Below are 17265 nucleotides of genomic sequence, written 5' to 3'. Positions count from 1 at the left end.
CAGGGACATCTTCACCCAGACCAGGTTTAATGAGGAATCTAACCAGGAAGATATTTTGATCAAGTAACAGCACCGTAACATCACACCTCCAAGCCAGATTGCTTCAGAAGTACAACAGGATAAAGACCAAACACAGAGAGGAAAGCACAAACTTTGCTCAAGGTCAGCGCTTTATTGTGAATTGTTTATTTTTGGCAGAGGTTTGTCTCACCCAACTGCAAGGGCCCGTAACTGCAAAACACGGATCACTTGGAGGGGCGGCTGGCAGAAAAGACTTTTCTTCCCAGCCAGGAGCAGCACAAACTCGTCACTTCAAGAACTCATCAGGATGGCAGGGAAGGATGGAGGAGAAGCTACTTCAGTAGTTGCTCCCCGATTAAGGATTAAATCTATCAGAAAACGCTATCAGCAAAGCAATGGTGTTGCTCATTCACCTATCTACTTAAATAGCCCACAGAAACAGGATGAAAATCGGAGTCTGTGCAGAAAGCAGCTGCCCTGGCAGTGCTGGGGGTGCGAGCTGGGGACAGGAGCTGCCCGAGTGTCACCCGTGTCTGCCCGGCGGCCCCAGGACCGGCTGAGCACCCTGAGCTCCCGCTGGCTGAGCTGCGGCTCCAGCTGCAGGTGGTGTGGAACCCCGACACCGCGGACAGCCCGGCCGGGCACGGTGCTCGTGTTGTCCCGGTCTCGGATCTCCTGACCGGGTTACGGGCTGAACACAGAGCGGCCTGAAGGGCCACAGGCTGCGACGGGACCCGGAGCCCCGGCCAGGCCCCGACCCACTGCCGGCCCAGGACCGCACACAAGGCCCGAAGGCACACACAGCGGCCCGGGGCCGCCTGAGCCGGGCCCACAGACCATTCCTGGGGATGGGGCGGGCAGCGACCGGGCGCGCAGCAGCTGGGATGCCGCCGGGGGCGCCATTTCAGGGCTGCCCCGCAGCCGCCTGACATAAATGGCGGAGGGGGGCGGAGACCTTTTCCCCACTGTCCAGTGAGGAGAGAGAGTCCCAGGTGGAGGCGGTGCCGCTCAGCCCCGGACCCAATGGGCGTGGGAGGCGGTGGATGATAGACAGATGGCACCCTCCGCCCGGAGGCTCCAGTGGGCGGGGCTTGGCGCCCGTCGGCCAATGGGGAGGGTGGCGCGGGGCGCGTCGCGCCATCCCGTGGTGCAGCGCGGCGAGCGGCGGCAGGAGCGGCCGCGACTCCATCCGGGTCCCGGCGCGGCTCCGGGTCACCCTGCGGCAGGTAACGGGGCGGCGGGCGCGGTCCCCGTGGGCGCCATCGCCTGTGTGCCGGGCAGCGAACGGGAGCGGCCCATGGGAAACGGCCGCGGGGCCTGGGGGCAGGGATCGGGACGCCGCGGAGGGTGGCACGGACGGGCCCGGCCCTCTCCCCGCCGCGGGCGGGCGCGGGAGCCTCGGCCCGGCCCCTCCGCTGGGCGCCGCCGTCCCGTCGGGCGGGCGCTGCCCTCGGCGGCGGGAGCGGGAGGCGATGGCTGTGGCCGCTCGGCCCGGAGAAAGGCGGGGGCGCGGCCGTCGCTGCCAGGGGGGCCTCCCCGCCGCCCCCGCCCGCCGGTCCCCGGTTGTTCTCGGTGTTTCTCTCACTGAGGCCTTTCCCCTCCCTCCCCCCTCTCTCCTCCAGACTAACTTGAAGGCCCGGAAGTGCCGCCCCCGGGCGCTCCTGAGTGGCGGGTTGGCCCCGCCGCCCGCCGGGGATTGGCTGCGGATGCCGTCAGCGCCTGGGTACGTCACTTCCGCTATCAAGTGTGTGGGCAGGGGAGACCTTGGCCGCGGGGGGGAGCCCCGGGCGGCCTGCAGCGGGAGCCGCGCACCGGGGAGCGGGCGGGGGAGTCCGGGCGGGGCGGGCAGGGCCCAGCGGGCCTGAGCACCGTGAAACCAGAGCGCGGGCGGCGGGATCTGGGGACAGCCCCGTGTGAACGAGGCGCCCTCGGGCAGCCGGACCGCGCTGTGAGGGGAGGGGGGTCGCACAGGCCGCACTGGGCAAATCCAGCACCCGGCCCAGCGCTGCAGGTGACCGGGTGTGAAACCCACTGTGACACAGCGCAGCCAGCTTGAGAGAAAGACGTTACCCGGATTGTAATTTTATGGCTGATTTCTTGTAGGAGTGGAAACTCCACCTGAAGTTCAAGATATGTAGATTATAGATCTGCCTTTTCAGCGTTGTCTGTGCTCCCGTTCAGTTTTAACGCTCGGTACACACAGTTTTCTGACAGCAACCCAAGTCTTGCCTGGGAAAAGTGCTTCTGTTGAAAATGTCCATAGAAATCCTACAGAATGATGCTTAATTGTAACAACGGGTCAAATTTACTGCATGGCAGAGTTTTGCAAAAATGAATCTGCCCCTTTAAAAGGTTCTTCAACTTAATTAAGTCATATTTAAGAAACAGGGCATCCTCTTCCTGATTCTTCAGCTGCCAGGGGGCTTCCCAGAAACAGTTGTTTACGGGTGGGGCTCCTGTTGTCAAATTTGACATGTTCTGCTCACAGCAACACTCAGATGTTAAACAACTTTAACTTACCCAAGGAGTTATTTACAGTGATTGCTCAAACTTGCTGCGGTCTTTCCAGTGTAGTCACCATGCGTTAATAGATTTTATAGTAGTATTTATTATGTGTTTATTTATTATTTAATAATAGTATTTTTTGTCCTACAGTAGCTAGCTTCATGAAAAGTGACATTAAATAGCTGTAGTATTTTTGTAATGTAGAATTGTTGATAGTAATTTTTTTCGCTGGGCTTTTCACCAGGTTTTACTCTGTACATCTCAAGTGCGACTTCGATTCATACAGGTTATGCTTGGACGTTGCTTTGTGTAACAAGACTAGAGATTAGGGAAAAGGAAGCTCAGATAAAACATAAATTACTTGCTTTGTTTTTCTGTTGCTGCTAACAAGCTGTATCTTTATTTCACTTTCCTTTTGATAAATGCCTTCTATATTTTCCTCTGTTGTTAACAGCGGGAAACATCAGCCAATTAATAACATAACACGGCATTTCTTTAAAATGTTCTCGTGCACTAATTTCACTGTTTGCTGAATTTGTGTAATTATTATATGAATATGCAAACTATGCAGAAAAAAAGTCAGACCGTGTACTAGTAGTGTGTCCTGAGAGACACAAACCTAGCGAATAAATACACATTTGTGAATTTAAGAGCCTACAGTCCTGTTTGAATCAGGAACAAATAACCAAAATGATGGTTTCTGTTGAGAAGTGTGCTGAGAGCTGTCGCTAACCTGCCAGTGTGCTGACAGACGGGGATTCAGAAAGGATTTGGGACAATCTGGTGACATTTTAGTGTCTGCATTTTCCGTAGTACGATGTGTTACCAAATTTCACTGCAGTTTTTGCCAGCGCTGTGACATGTGCCGCTCATGCGCAGGTGGTTCAATACTCATGTTGTAAAATCGAGTGTGTGCTCAGGAAGATGCTGTGAGTTGTTACTTGGGTCAGATTAGAAATTAGTAATTACCATCACTTTTCCACGGGAGATGCGCTGCATTCAGTGTGGGAGGGAGCAGCAGGGACTTCTAATTTATTTCAGGCTACAGTTTCTATCTATTTCTATTCCATCTGTAGCTATATGGTTAGAAAAAGAAGTCAAAATCAAACATACTAATTGCAAATGTGGCAAAACAGTATTTCATGTTATAATTACTTAAACACAGGACACTTTGTATTAAGGCTGTTAAATGGAAGTGGGATATAGATTTGTTAAAAATTCTGACATTTCCAATTGAGACACTGGATCAAGACATCAGTGATGACAATCAGTAGTATTAGTCTTACGCTGCTGTGTGAAAAGTTCCAAGAAATACCATAGTGGATACGTATCCCAGTGGAGTTGTGTGAACTTTGGTCCTGCTGGTGCTCAGAGCCGAAACACATCTATAAACTTGCGGAGCCTTGGATGCTGGAAGTGCTTGTGCTCCTTTTCTTCCTAAAATTTGCTGGTTCAAGCAAGTGTTGTGGTGTGATTTACACTTCAGTGTATTGCTGCTAAATGGATGAGCATGCCCAAATAAAGGGATTAAAATTTAAGTTTTTGGGTGTAAGCAGGAGAATCTTAAAAAAGGTGCCTGGGCTTCAGCTGGCAGGCGTTACATTCTGATGAAAGAAGTTTTGCTTTCTTGGTCAACACTTGTTTTCAGGGCAGGTAAATTTGCTGGGCACAAAGTAAAACAACTCCCCCCCAAAAAATAGAGCAATACAAACAAAAACCCAACCTCTGATTGGTTTAGTCTTAATCTTCACCTTGATTTTTAACTTACAGCTTTGACTTTTCTGTTAGGCTTAATTCTGTCCGCTGAACTTCTAAAGCTGAATTTAAGCACTGGAGTAAACATCCCTGTTTACCTCCACACGGTGTATAGTTGGTGTCAGTAAAGCACCGCGTGTAGAACTATTGCTCCTACAAACTCACCTTCACCTTTAGGTGGTTTCTTCTGTGCTGCAAAATTGATAAAATACCTGGGAGAACAAAGTATTTGTCTTTCAGCATCACACTGAGATGACATGCGACTTTTGTTATTTCCACAAATGCACATTTTGTTCTCTCAGCAGAGTAACAAATAAAAATTGTAACTATCCTTTGAGCTGTTTCTCTTTCACAGGTTGGAGAATAGCTCGTGTTATACTAAACAAAAACATGTCAATTCTCGAGGGTTTTTTTCTGGGCAGTTTAGGACCATGTCAGAGGCATTAAACTTACAGGTTTAGAAGGAAACCCTGCAAAGCAAACTTCAGAACAATGGAGCCTGTTTAGCTTCTGCTGCTGTCACTTCTCTTGGACACTGATTAGGACCGAGACTCTTAATAAGAGTTTTTATTAGTACAAATGAAGCTACAGCCCAAGACTTGGAGTATAAAAAAGATTTTAATTAATATTAAAACTTCCATGTCAGTAACAATGTGATCTTACTGAGCCTCCGTTGGAAGAGGTGATGAGGTGTGAGGAGGTGGGCAGCTGAGTGAAGCGAGGAGAAGCAATATGAAGGATAATTGAGTTTGCATTAATCACGTGGCTCCCTTCTCCTCCTTCCAGTCGCCACCAATCATGCAAAAAAACCCCATGGAATGAACAAACATGAGCCTGGGGACACTGAATGTGTGGCTACTCTGGAATTCACCCACCAAAAGATTCTGTGAGACTTAAAAGTCTCGGTGCAGGGGGTGCTGCTGAAATCCTGGGGTAAAACTCTGCGGAATTGGTGTCGGTGTTGTAAACCCTGGAGCTCCATCGTGTGGCGAAAACCGCGAGGAGCTGGAGCCTCCGCGGGCGGCTGGGTGAAGTCATGTTTGGCAGCCAACGCGTTTGTCTTTGGTGCTGGGTGAAAGTCACCCAGGCCTGCAGTTGGTGTCGTTTTCTTCACTGCTTTGGGCTTTAAAATACAAAACACTTTGAACTCAGCTTTTTTAACAACAAAAAAAGAGTGGTGTGGGAGCAGCTGTGCTGGCACGTCGCCTTCCACAAAGGACAGTGCAGTGTGGGTGGATAAGAGTTTTAAAAACCTATTAGAAATAACCCACAAGTAAGAAACTCCCCGAAGTGCAGGATTAATGGAAAGCAGAATGCTAATTTGCTAGACTTTGCCTGAATACAGAGTAAAACCAAAACGTAATCTGAACTTCTTCCAAAAGAAGATTTTGACTTGAATTTTAGTTCTTTTAATTTTATACACTTCTGGAATTAAACCGAATAAGAAATGACACCCAAATGATGTAACATTGATAAAATCGCTTTTCTGCAATAGTTAGAAGATGGGATACCTGATGATCTTTCATAAGCTGTATTTGTTACAGAATGAGGTTTCCTTCATGTCCTATGTGTATTTTATGATCTCGAGCCAGACTACTCTATATAAGTACAGGGTAACACTTAGAAGTAAGTAATAGTGTTTTTTCAAGGACATTTTATTATCTTAAGTAACAGCCCATCCAGGCCTGTGATTAGATGAAAGGCTCTTGTTTCAGGCAGGTGAAAGGTGACAGATTCTTACGGATTGAGAAGCTGCAAGTGCTGAACAGGAAAATCTGGTGGTGGCAATAAAAAAATGATTCAGAATTTCTGATAACAGAACTTGATTGGGAAGTCCTGCTGTCAGTGGAAATGAAAATGAAAGCTGTTTGGTACAAGTTGGTCAGGTTTACAACTCATTCTTGGTGGTGAAATGCAATAGATTTCTGGGTTTATTACAGTCCTTGTGTCCTTAATTTTAAAGAAGGAAATTCAGAAGTGTTGTCTTACATACTTTATATTTTTGACATAAGCATTTGCATTGTAACACTGAATCAGTTTTTCAAAGCACTTAAAATATTTTCAGCACATCAGAGTAAAATCGGCTTCATCTTCAAGTTCCCTCTGAAACCAACATCTGGGACGTCATTAACTCCCTGGAGTCACTCAGTGACAAGGTGACGATAGCGAGCAGGCTCTGTGCAGCCAGCTGCCCAGCCATAAATGGTTCTTCACCTGAATTCTGCTCGGCTGGGGAAGGTTTGGGTGCGGGAACAGGGACTGAAAGGACCTCAACCCAAGCTCCTTTGGAAGGTGTGACTTTGCCAACTGCTTCTTCACGGTTTGACACTGTCCCAGCGCTGCTGCTCCAGTTTATTTCTGGTTTGGGCACCAGGACCAACTGCTCGTGTCCATCTGTGCACAATAAAGTGGACGTTCTCGTAGGTGTGTGAGTTAACAACAGCAAATAATACCAGTTACAAGCAAGATTTTTACAAGCGTTTCACCAAAATTTGTCATCGATATTTGTAGAAAGGATTCTGGAGTTAAAGCACCGAGGGAGCTGGAAAGTACTTATTTTTTTTCCTCTGTTGAAGGCATCACGTCATCCTTTTGTATATTAATGCATCGGGTCACGCGTTGTGTTTTTTGGCAAGGACGTTAACATGCATCAGGGCACTCGTGTTCTATCAAGGCTTTGTTTGAAGAGTGCTCTGAAACCCTCTGTTTAGAATGGGGATGAAGTACTAGTAAAACATGTATTTAATGTTTTTAAAACTGCATTTCTGTAAACATTTTCAACTATCTTAGCAATTCCCTTGACTAAACACTCAGTTTTCCTCTCCAGCTCTGTTCCCGAGGGGTCCTTGCCAAGAAGGGGACTGTCAGTCACACATCTGTCTGGCAAGTATTTTCATTTCAATATTCTCAGACTTCTTACTTCAAGATCATGTTAAGCTGTGTTCGTGTAGAAATTTGCTGTAAGGTGGTATGAGGAGCAGTTAGAGAAACCCGCTTGTTTCTGATCTGAAAACAGTGTGTGTTTTAAGTGGCCTTTCACTAAGACAGTTTAACAATTAAATGTCAGGGTATAGGCCGTAATCTTAATGAGTTGTTGTTGTTTATAATGAAAGAATTCCGGTGCGCAGCACTTTATGTAATTTAGTATTAACAGAAGCACAAACTACTACTTTGGACAGTACATGATTTTGAGCTATTGTTATGATAGCTGAAAAAAGTCACTATAATAATATCGATTTCATCAGAATTATAAATATTAGGGTATCTTACTGACCCATTTACATTGATTGCATAGCTATGATCCTGGATTTTATTTTGGAATTCTAAAGAGGAAGATATTTAGGTCTGATACAATGTTTCTGATAGACTTTTCTTCTAATTTCAGATGAGAGGTTTCATCTGTGGAACACGAATAGTTCTTTAACAGAGAAGTTTAATGACTGTAGCTGCTATCACTGCTCCAACTCGCTAAATGTCTAAAGATGAAATGCATTAAGACCCAAGGAGTTGGTAAAATTTTGAAATTGAGGAATCTTTAACTTTATTGCATGACTGGGGAGAGTAAGGGGAATGTTTTTTTCTGTCATTAATATTTGACGCTGTAAGTGCTGTCTGCAGCTTGCCTCACCAGTCTTCACTAGAGCCACCCTTTCCTCATCGTCTCAGAAGATGCCTGTGCTGTGGGATGAGGTAGTAGGTTGTATAGTTTTAGGGTCATACCCACAACTGGGAGATAACTATACAATCTACTGTCTTTCCTAAAGCAGCAGAATATCAACAATGGAAGCTTTTCAGTTTCAAACTCAATGTCAGATTCTACTGAACATCTGCGCTTGTAATGCGTATTATAGGAAATACTTCTGTAACACCTGTGCGTAATTGTGTTTAGATTTTTCTCATTCTTGGAGAAGCTAAGCTGTCATCTACCTTAATTCTTCTCCTCTAACAAGTGAAAAATTAAGAACAGATTGATTCCAATATGTGTGTGGCGTGGTAATGACATACAAATTACTGATGTCCCAGTTGTGTTGTTTACCATTGTGACTGCAGTATCAAATATCCTTTAGAATGAAACCATGATTAGCTAATTAAGCTCTTTGCTGAAGTGTGTGCTTCTCTGTCAGAGTGAGGTAGTAGATTGTATAGTTGTAGGGTAGTTATTTTACCCTGTTCAGGAGATAACTATACAATCTATTGCCTTCCCTGCGGAGTAAAACAAACTGCGGTGCTTTGCAGTCATTTGTGTCTGCATTGAGTAAAACCAGATCTGTCAGACTTTGGGTTGTAAAGTATCGGATTAACCAATGACAGGATTTGCAGGATTAACCATCAGTGTGAATGGTGCAACCCCCAAATGATACATTTGACTAATATGACTTTTCTTTCAAGGTGAGTGGCACAGTGCTGACTGGATGTCAAAAGTGCATATGTTACTAGACAGAGTGGAAGACCCCATAGAGTGGAAATTATTTTAAAACCATTTGGGTTTGAATGTAAAAATACAGGTAGCTCAAACTTGTACTTTATGACCTAAACGGTTTTGAGACCCTAATTTCTGTAATGCATTAAAGTTCCATGCCTCCAACCGCTTAGTGAAAGTTGGAAGAAAAACAATGACACTTGATTAAGAAATCTGCTTATTTTTCTCCAGCTTTCCTAGCAAGTGAGATTTTTAACATAATACAAAATTAAAGAAGTGTTGAATGGTCAAAACTGACACCCCTTTTTTGGGGGGAGGAGTGTAAAGCTATGAAATTTGACTGTCCAGGATCCAGAACTGTAATTTTTCTCTGAGGTGATTACTGTTTTTATAAGCAGACGTTTTAAGCTTGTTGTGTTCTCTTTCCTCCTGACGTCCTAGGTGTACCCAGTCTAACTGCTTCTGCACTAGAGTGACCAGCTAGCATCTTCTAACAGAGCAAAGCAGGAACATGCTTTTGGGACTGAAAAGTTTAGCATAGTAGGTCAGAGCGAAAACGGAGCTGTTGCTGAGTATTTAAGCCTGGACTGTTAAGGCTGGGCTCGCAGCACATGCCCAGGAGGCAGAAGACCAAAAGCTGAGCTCAAACTGCCTCAGCAGAGCAGCTGCTCAGGGAGAAGAACTGCAAGAAGGAAGCGTTGGGCTCCTAGGAAGAGGTAGTAGGTTGCATAGTTTTAGGGCAGGGATTTTGCTCACAAGGAGGTAACTATACAACCTGCTGCCTTTCTTAGGGCTTTATTATAACACCAGGACCGGTTTGGCTCCATCCCAACCTCCGCACCTTTGGTACGTGAAGAGAAAGGACAATGTATCTCTAAGCACATTGAGGCTTAACCGGTGTACCAGCAAACTCAATACCAAACTCGAGCTTAGCACTACTAGCTGGAGTTCAGGACGGTGAAATGCTGCGTTTGAGGGCCTATTTGCCATTTTGGTGATATCCTGGAAGCAGGAGGCAGCTCCCTCAAGAGTAAGATGGAGTTCCCTGTGATTAGGCTGGACGTGGTTTGCCATTATGTAACATTCAGGTGGGTACTAACACTATGTACTTAACCAGGTTGCTATGATACATCTTCCTTTGGCTTTGTGCATTTCAAGTTTTCCTTCCCCAGAAGGATCAGCTTACAGTGCCCCAAAAGCTGGTGGTTTCGCAGCATCCCCGATAAAACAAGCTCCCAGTCATGGGCTATCTGTGGTCTTGCAGGAAAGAAGTTCTCACTCCGTTAAAAATGAATAATTGCATGGTTTGTCTGTCATGGAATAGTATTTTTAAAAGTAATTGGTAATTTTTAATGTAATTGCTCTCTGCTACAGCAATAGTTCTGGTTGGTAGGGCTGCAGCTATGGGAGACACAGGATTGATTTGAACTGCTCAGCACTTGTGGCATTAACGTGTTACACCTACACCAGCCACTGTATGAACTTCTGCCTATAAGACAGAACTATAGATATTATACAGATGCATATAATGAACATCCTCTATGAATTTAATTGTAGACATTTGATTTAGGTAATAAAATACAGTGTTTTGTGCAACTCCTACAGTGAATGGACTTTACTTTCTCTAAAATAAGTGAATCTGGCAGGAAAACTCTGCCCACGTTCATGAAATAAAATCAAGACCATGTCACAAAAATGATAGTGTTAACTAGAATTGGTGTTACCTAATTAGTCTAGTGTTAACTAAAGATCGTTCTAGCACTATGACCTCTGTTAAAGAGATTCATTACAAGACTTCATTAAGGGTGGAATCTACATTTACGACACTGCTGATGAAACCAGAGCTGGTTTCTAAGCACAGGTTTAAATTGCTGCACATAAATGTAGAGTTTAAGAAGGTTTGCTCTACTAGACTTAACTATACCCTGTTTTTTTGCACTAGTCTTAACTACACCTTGGTTTTTACATATATGCAGCTGGTAAGGTATCCACAGACAAGATTCAGGCAGAGAAACATTCTGATATATTTTATTTTAGCGGTACAAAACATCTTAAAGACTTACACTTAGCATTTTTATAAGGATTATGCTTTTAAAAGACAAATAATCTGTGATACTCCCATTGTACCTGCCACATTTGTAAAGCCCCTCCTGTGAAATAAATAAAGTGGGGTCCTGGATGAAAGGAATGGAAATGAGTTTTATGTTCAGTTGGGAGTGATACACAAGTTTTAGCCTTGATGTGCCTGTTTGCTGCAACAACACTTGGTATTTTCTCTCGGTGCTGCTGGGTTTCTTTATGCCTCAGAAAAGAAGTAGATGAAACGTTTAGTTTCTTAGTTTCTGACTGAAGGTATATAAATCTCAACATTATTATCAGAACCAGATTTGGTTTTTTTTGAAAGTTAAAACCAGAAGCCTTCTTCACAGAATCCTGTGAGTTTTGGGATTAATGTCTCTCTCTGTTTTCAGAGTATTGTTGTAAGCAGGTACTGCAGAGACCTACCGCAGTGTCACATCTGCCACATTAAATCCAGCCCCCTCCTGTGGCTGTCATCGTGTCTTCATAGAAGGTGGCAGTAGTAGTTAATATTTTAAAAATGGTTCACCCTTTCAGGGTGCTAACCCTTGACTCGATGTCTCCACCACTGACTCTTGCTTAGAACAGGTACAGTCATTTATTTCCCTGCAATTGGAAGCAGCTTGATTAAGTGATAAGGCTCAAACTAGAAAGGAATGATGCTGTGGTTGAGCAGTCTTGTCTCATCAGATTATTTCTTACCTTGGCTTATCTCTAAGCTCCACCTAGTAAATGGCATCTGCTCAAGAAAGCACAGGGTTTGTTTGCTTTCTTCCGTGTGTGTATTCAGAAGTCCCAAGGATGAGGTGAGAACATGGCAAGAACCCTTCCAAAAAAGAGCGAGCAGTTAAAGAATGCACAGCAAGCAGCACAGAAAAGTTTGCAGTAATGGCAGAGACATGTTTACCACCCAGAGTGAAGTAATTGTGTCATGGTGGTCTTGGAAACGTTCCAGTAGAGCTCCAAAAATAGAACATAGCTTCAGCGCAGATCCACATCCCTGGAGAATTATTGCTGTTCGGTGCCTTTCCATCAGGAAGGTGTGCTCTGAAACCCGGGTAGTGTGAGACCCAAGACCTGCTGAGCTTTTTCTGCAAGACAAAACTACTAGTAAACATTATTCTGCTTCCAGAGGGGACTGTGGCACTTGTGCCATGTTCATGGTTTATTAACTGTGTGCATTAAAAATTCTCTTCCCCTCGATCCTGCCTTGTGTTGACGGCCGGGATTGCGGCAGGCAAGAGCTGCTGCTGTTATTTTCTATATTTGGTGCTATGCAGAAGATAATGGAGCTCCCAGCTGCCACATAGAGCAGCTTTACCTACCTCCAAAAGCCAGGAGAGGGGTTTGCATTCTGACCTGTTGAGTTTTAATCTGTGCTTCTGTATCCAGCCTCCTCCCAGCCTGTGAGAACAGATGTCAGGAAATTACCCCTTAGCTCTCAAATGTATGCAGACAGGTTAGCAACACACACCGAGAGTGTTCATGTTCTAGGTAGATTCCCCAGTTGCTAGATTCAATACTGTGGTCATCTGAAGTGTCACGTTGTCCTTATGCCAAAAGCAGGCTGGACTTGGTAACAGGTGGTTTATCTTTTGGATTTACCAAGGAAACAATATATACACAAGTTAAAAAGAAAAAGGTCTCAAATGCATTGATCAAAACAGCCAAGTGTGACAAGTTCAGCTGAGTATTAGTGGTTTCAACTGAGAACTCCCAAAAGACAATTCCAGAGGCATCAGTGTGTGCTGTGGCCTTCAGACCTCTGCTAACCCTAAAGGGGTCCAGCAGATAAGGCTTTCTTGCCGAAAGCCAACTTAGTTGTGTATTTAATGACATAGTTTTGTGAAGATGAGTCATGACAGGAGCTACTGGAAGCATCAGATACCAACGTATATTTTGTTGCAACACAAGAAATCAGATTTATTGGTCTTACATGGTATTTGGTTTTTATACTAGCTTCTTTTAGACCCTTAAACCCCTGCAGTGAATAGGGCTTATGTGCATTGGAAAATAAGACACTTCTGTTTCAGCCTATTATATTGAAGTGATCTTTTAAAGAAAAAAGCTATTACAAGTCATATAATGCCACTAAAGACTGTGTTTTTGGTGGCCAAAAAAGGCCCTTTCTGAACTAGGAGAATGTTAGTGAAAAAATACTTAATTTGACATTAAAACTCTCCTATATAAACAATGTTGAGCTGATTAGTTAAACCCAGCACAGCATAAAACCAGAGAGAAAGATTAAATCATGGAATTGCAAGTCCCAGTTCTGCAAAGGAGTTGAGTGCTCCCTTTATACATCACCTTAGTATTACACACCTGTTACGTTACCTTTGGAGGGGTCTGTGGTCTCAGGACTCCCGACAACAACCCATCAGTTGCTCGGTGAAGGTGGTGAACCAATCCCAGTGTCCTGAAATGCCATCACACACCAAACTGAGTCACAACTGGAATCTTTCTAAGGGTCTCCTCCTGTGGTAGCTCCTTAAAATGAGGGTTAAGGAAGAAAAGGAGATGTAGTTTGAACTTCCCAACTCCTACAGTGAGAAATCTCCACAACGTCAAAGAGCTGATAATCACAACTAACATTCTGCCCCATTAAGCCCTGGCTGATGCTATTAGGGCCTGGTGCATAAAACTAAAACGTGTATTATGCCAAAACAAGCAAAGTCAAGGACTTTCCTCGATATTTCCTTGACAAAAAGAGCGAGGCTGTTTTTGGAGGCTGATGTAATCCCACCCTGACCGTTTCCTCATCAGCTGGCACACGCTGTAATGAACCGGGTGATGCATCACTGCAGAAACCAACGCGCAGCCAGAACGCGGCAAACGCCTCGGTTCTTCATGTTTTGAACAAACGCGGAGTGTCACCTTTTCCTGTTACTGTTTCAAGTCACACGCAGCTGCAGCGTAGAGCAGCGAAGCCAACACATCTGGCTGATGTCCCTGTTCGGCATGGCCGGAGCCACGTTTGCTGCTCCCCGCTCTGTCCCACTCCTGGTTTTGTACCGCACAGCAACGCCGGAGAGGCCGTTCCTGTACAACAGCTCATAGATCACATTTCTGGTGCTCTAATGGCTGAAAGAGATAGAACCAACCTAAACAGACCAGTGGGAAAAAAACTAAAGGTAATTAAAGCAGCTGGAGCATTAGGCACAGGAATAACCATTATAATTAATAGTTAGGTATACGAATATCTGAAAGATGCAAATGCAAAAAATATGATTCTTAGGATGCCATTAAAAAGTTTCAGCTGACAAAACCTTGCAATGAAGTATGTACAAGTATTGTGGAGAGACTTTAGGTAGCTGAGTTGCTGGGAAGCTGTCGTCCTTTGCAGGAACAGACACGTCTAAACCCTGTTGCAGCTGAAGCCGGTGGAAATCCTGCCCTTAATCGTGGCGCAGGATTCCGCTTCGGGCCCAAGTACGTTTTTTACAACAGCGAATGAAAGGAGGTGAACAGCTAACTCATTGCTATGTAAATCAACATATTTAGATAATTATTAGATGATATTAATAGGTGTTAGCAATTTATTTATTTTTAAATCTACTCACAGCTGGGAAGGGCTTCTGTGGAGTAGCAGGAAGGTGGAGCTGTGAAAGGTGCTGGGGACCCACTGCCCGAGGAGCTCGGTGTGTCTGCTCACCCCGGCCAACAACAGCGAGACGCCCCTTGGAAACCACCCAACACAGAGTTAATGATACAGCATTGTTAGATTAATGACAGTGAAATAAACCATATGAGATTCTCAACAACATTTTAAAAAGTATTTCTGAGGTGTGCGACGAAGTTTTTACTCTCAGTAAAATACCTGTTTTCTGTTGTGCGTTTCAGCCCCGGCTGGACCGGTGTCCCCACTGGATTATGGTGACTCAGTGCACTCCTTTGTGTTTCAGAAATTCTGAACCGCAGCCAAGAAGTTCCTTGCAAAGATTACCAAATACCCACTGCGCTGCTTGCCCTTCAGATCTCATTCAGCAACCGCAGATTGTTGGATTTTACATAGGGGCAGCACAGGAGTTTGCCAGTCAACTGCTCTTAAAATACAGAAACTCAAATTCCCTCCCTGACCTTGCCCTACTCCCTTTCCTTTGGTTTTCAGAGCAGCACCGTGGTCCTGTGCAATTCAGAGTCCATTTCGGGTTCCAGATGTAGCACAGCTGTACACAAAGCTTTCCGCCTTCTCTGCCAATTCATCTTGCTGTTGTCTCACAGACAGATATCCCGCTTATTTTAAGGCTGCATTTGTATGTGACTGTGACAGCAGGCTGCTCCTGGAGAGCGTTTATGAGTTGGAGGGTGACTCGTGTCAGTGCCAGTGTTCAGGAACTAATGTAAGTTTTATATTTGGAAATGGAAGCCCAAAGCACTGATGGGATTCTGAACAGCATCTCACTCCATGGACAGCAGGACCGGGTTGATCACTGTGTGATCCAAACAAAGTTTCCTCCAGCAGAATCAGTAACAGAAAGTCATAGAACCATTTAGGTTGGAAGAGACCCTTAAAATCATCCATTCCAACCTTAAATAAATAATAAAGAATCACATGCCGCTTCGATTCAGTGCAAACTCTTTGACTGGATGGCACTAGAACTGGCAAAGAGCCTTCAATAGCAGAGGAAAAATGAATTGTCATACAAACTGCCACATTTCTTTGTTCCTTTCTGTCTCTGTTTTCAAACAGATCAGGAAGCAAAATACTTGCATATCGTTCATGCAATGTTTTTTTTCTACAGTGGCTTAAATTAGGCTCTGAAAAGGAAAAAAAAAAAAAAGTAATCAGCAACCCAAATATCTAAGGATTTTGGTGCAAGAGAGAACTTTTCATTCCATGCAGACATTAGGAAAAATGGAGTGAGTGGCACCTTTACACGCTTTTACAGAACGACCCCATACTGTCTGTAAAAGCCAAAACTAGAGGGCGTGAATATTGCAAGAGATAGGGGCTTTAAATTTCATTTTTAACGGAAGAGAAAAACAACACAACGAACAGGTGTATTATCCCACCTCTTGCCCATTTCCGGCTGTGACTGCGCCATCGGTAGATGCGGTACAAGCAACAGACGGTAGCTTTGCGGCACCAAACGTGTTCGTTGTCCGACAGATAAGCCACGGCAACAGTTTTTCCTACAACAAAAGTTAGAAAACAAGGCAGAAATGAATAGAAATGAAAGTTCAGGTTCTTCTCAAGCTCTGTTCAGCAAAGTGGTTAAAGACGTGGAGCACGGTAGACCCGGAAAAATACCCTGCCCTTTAGACAGCTTATCACTAAGTACTATTAAATGACTGCATGCGTAAAATAGTTTCACTCTCTGTTACATTATGGATGATTAACAACTGAGGTTTTACTGTAGGTTCGAAAACCGGATTTGTAATATTTGTCAGTAGGTAAGGGGTTTGTACCTTCGAGTTTCCTCAGCTGTGGTTCATGGTTGGGGAAGATGGGCAAAAGCCTATGAAAACACCACAATTTCTTCCCCACCATGGAGATACACTAATGAGATAAGGGTTTGCATCACCGTCTTTTATGTAAATTCTTTTTTAGGGTTGGTAAGGGAGTGTTGCAGTCAGACACTTCCTAAAGAAAAGCAAACAGAGCGCTATTTTTAGTCTTCTGAGAATATAACTCACAAACGCCATTTTTCCAGAGGTGAGGTGTTGAGTTTCCACGTTTCTACTAATGGTCAAAGCCTTTAAAAGAAACCCCGATACGGATTTCCATCCTGAATTCATGCGACAGTTACATACGCAATCTTTCCAAGTGTTGTATCTGATACATGTCATAAAATTAATATGTACTTTATTTTAATGTGCATCTTTGAGAGCATCATCAAAATTCCAGCTGAGTGGTTTGAAAGCTGTTACCTACCATGGGACAGGTGACCAAACAAAACAATTTTCTCTGCTGCCTACACCTAAACTGGAGTGGATATACCCTCCCATTCCCTTCCCACAGATTTGTAGCCTCTTTACTGCATATAACATTTACTGGATCTGTTCTTTGGTGGTGGTTTGTGTGTCTACCCAGGCGCCAGCCCACAATCAGGGTCAGTGTTTGGATATTTTCATCGTACAGTAGTAAAAACCTGAGCAAACCTCTACAAGAGGAACCTGAAGCCAGTTTGAAGTATTTGACACCTTTTGCTGTCAAGGAAGTAGCAACAGATTGAATCTGTTCTGCCACTAAAGCCCAGTTCTTTGAACCATCAGTGTTACACGTTCGAATAAACTGTAAACGTAAGCGTAGGCTTGTGGGAGAATTTTCAAAACAAATCATTGTGGTCACTGTTTATGTTCATTTTTTCAAGGAAATATCAGAATAAAAATCACGCTAACATTCCAGGTGTTTCTGGACGAAAGAGGTCGTAACTACATACCATATAATGAAGGGCAGTAAAACTACCATCACATACAAAATCAATTTGGTATTGAAAATAGTAACATCAGTCACAAGGAACCATTTCTGTCCCATAAAGACC

General features: G+C 44.3%; 1 protein-coding gene and 1 long non-coding RNA gene across 2 annotated transcripts in view; one reads left to right on the top strand and one right to left on the bottom strand.

Moving 5' to 3' along the window:
* Positions 1-328: 328 nt before the first annotated feature.
* Positions 329-10885, top strand: LOC136105993 (uncharacterized). The gene is made up of 7 exons (XM_071813337.1): positions 329-476; positions 572-704; positions 995-1247; positions 1644-1744; positions 7109-7164; positions 7667-7791; positions 9143-10885. The coding sequence occupies exons 1-6, from the start codon at positions 329-331 to the stop codon at positions 7759-7761; spliced, it is 786 nt and encodes a 261-aa protein (XP_071669438.1). The 3' UTR covers positions 7762-7791; positions 9143-10885.
* Positions 10886-12847: 1962 nt separating this feature from the next.
* LOC136105940 (uncharacterized) overlaps positions 12848-17265 on the bottom strand; it is a 188596-nt gene continuing 184178 nt past the window's right edge. Inside the window, exons 5-7 of the long non-coding RNA XR_010652058.2 lie at positions 15794-15913; positions 14598-15538; positions 12848-14457 (exon numbers count right to left, since the gene is read on the bottom strand). This is a non-coding gene — a long non-coding RNA (uncharacterized lncRNA). The remainder of the gene's footprint in view (positions 14458-14597; positions 15539-15793; positions 15914-17265) is intronic.

Source organism: Patagioenas fasciata, chromosome 10 (assembly GCF_037038585.1).
Source record: "Patagioenas fasciata isolate bPatFas1 chromosome 10, bPatFas1.hap1, whole genome shotgun sequence".
Classification (NCBI taxonomy): Eukaryota; Metazoa; Chordata; class Aves; order Columbiformes; family Columbidae; genus Patagioenas; species Patagioenas fasciata.
This window is presented reverse-complemented; position numbering and strand designations above follow the sequence as displayed.

Bases quoted from the DNA above. Each gene is read 5' to 3' on its own strand.
- LOC136105993 (XM_071813337.1), top strand. From the start codon at position 329: ATGGCAGGGAAGGATGGAGGAGAAGCTACTTCAGTAGTTGCTCCCCGA. The intron at 477-571 runs GTCTGTGCAGAA...CGGCGGCCCCAG, and splicing joins GAAACAGGATGAAAATCGGA to GACCGGCTGAGCACCCTGAG. The intron at 1,745-7,108 runs GTACGTCACTTC...TTTCCTCTCCAG, and splicing joins CGGATGCCGTCAGCGCCTGG to CTCTGTTCCCGAGGGGTCCT.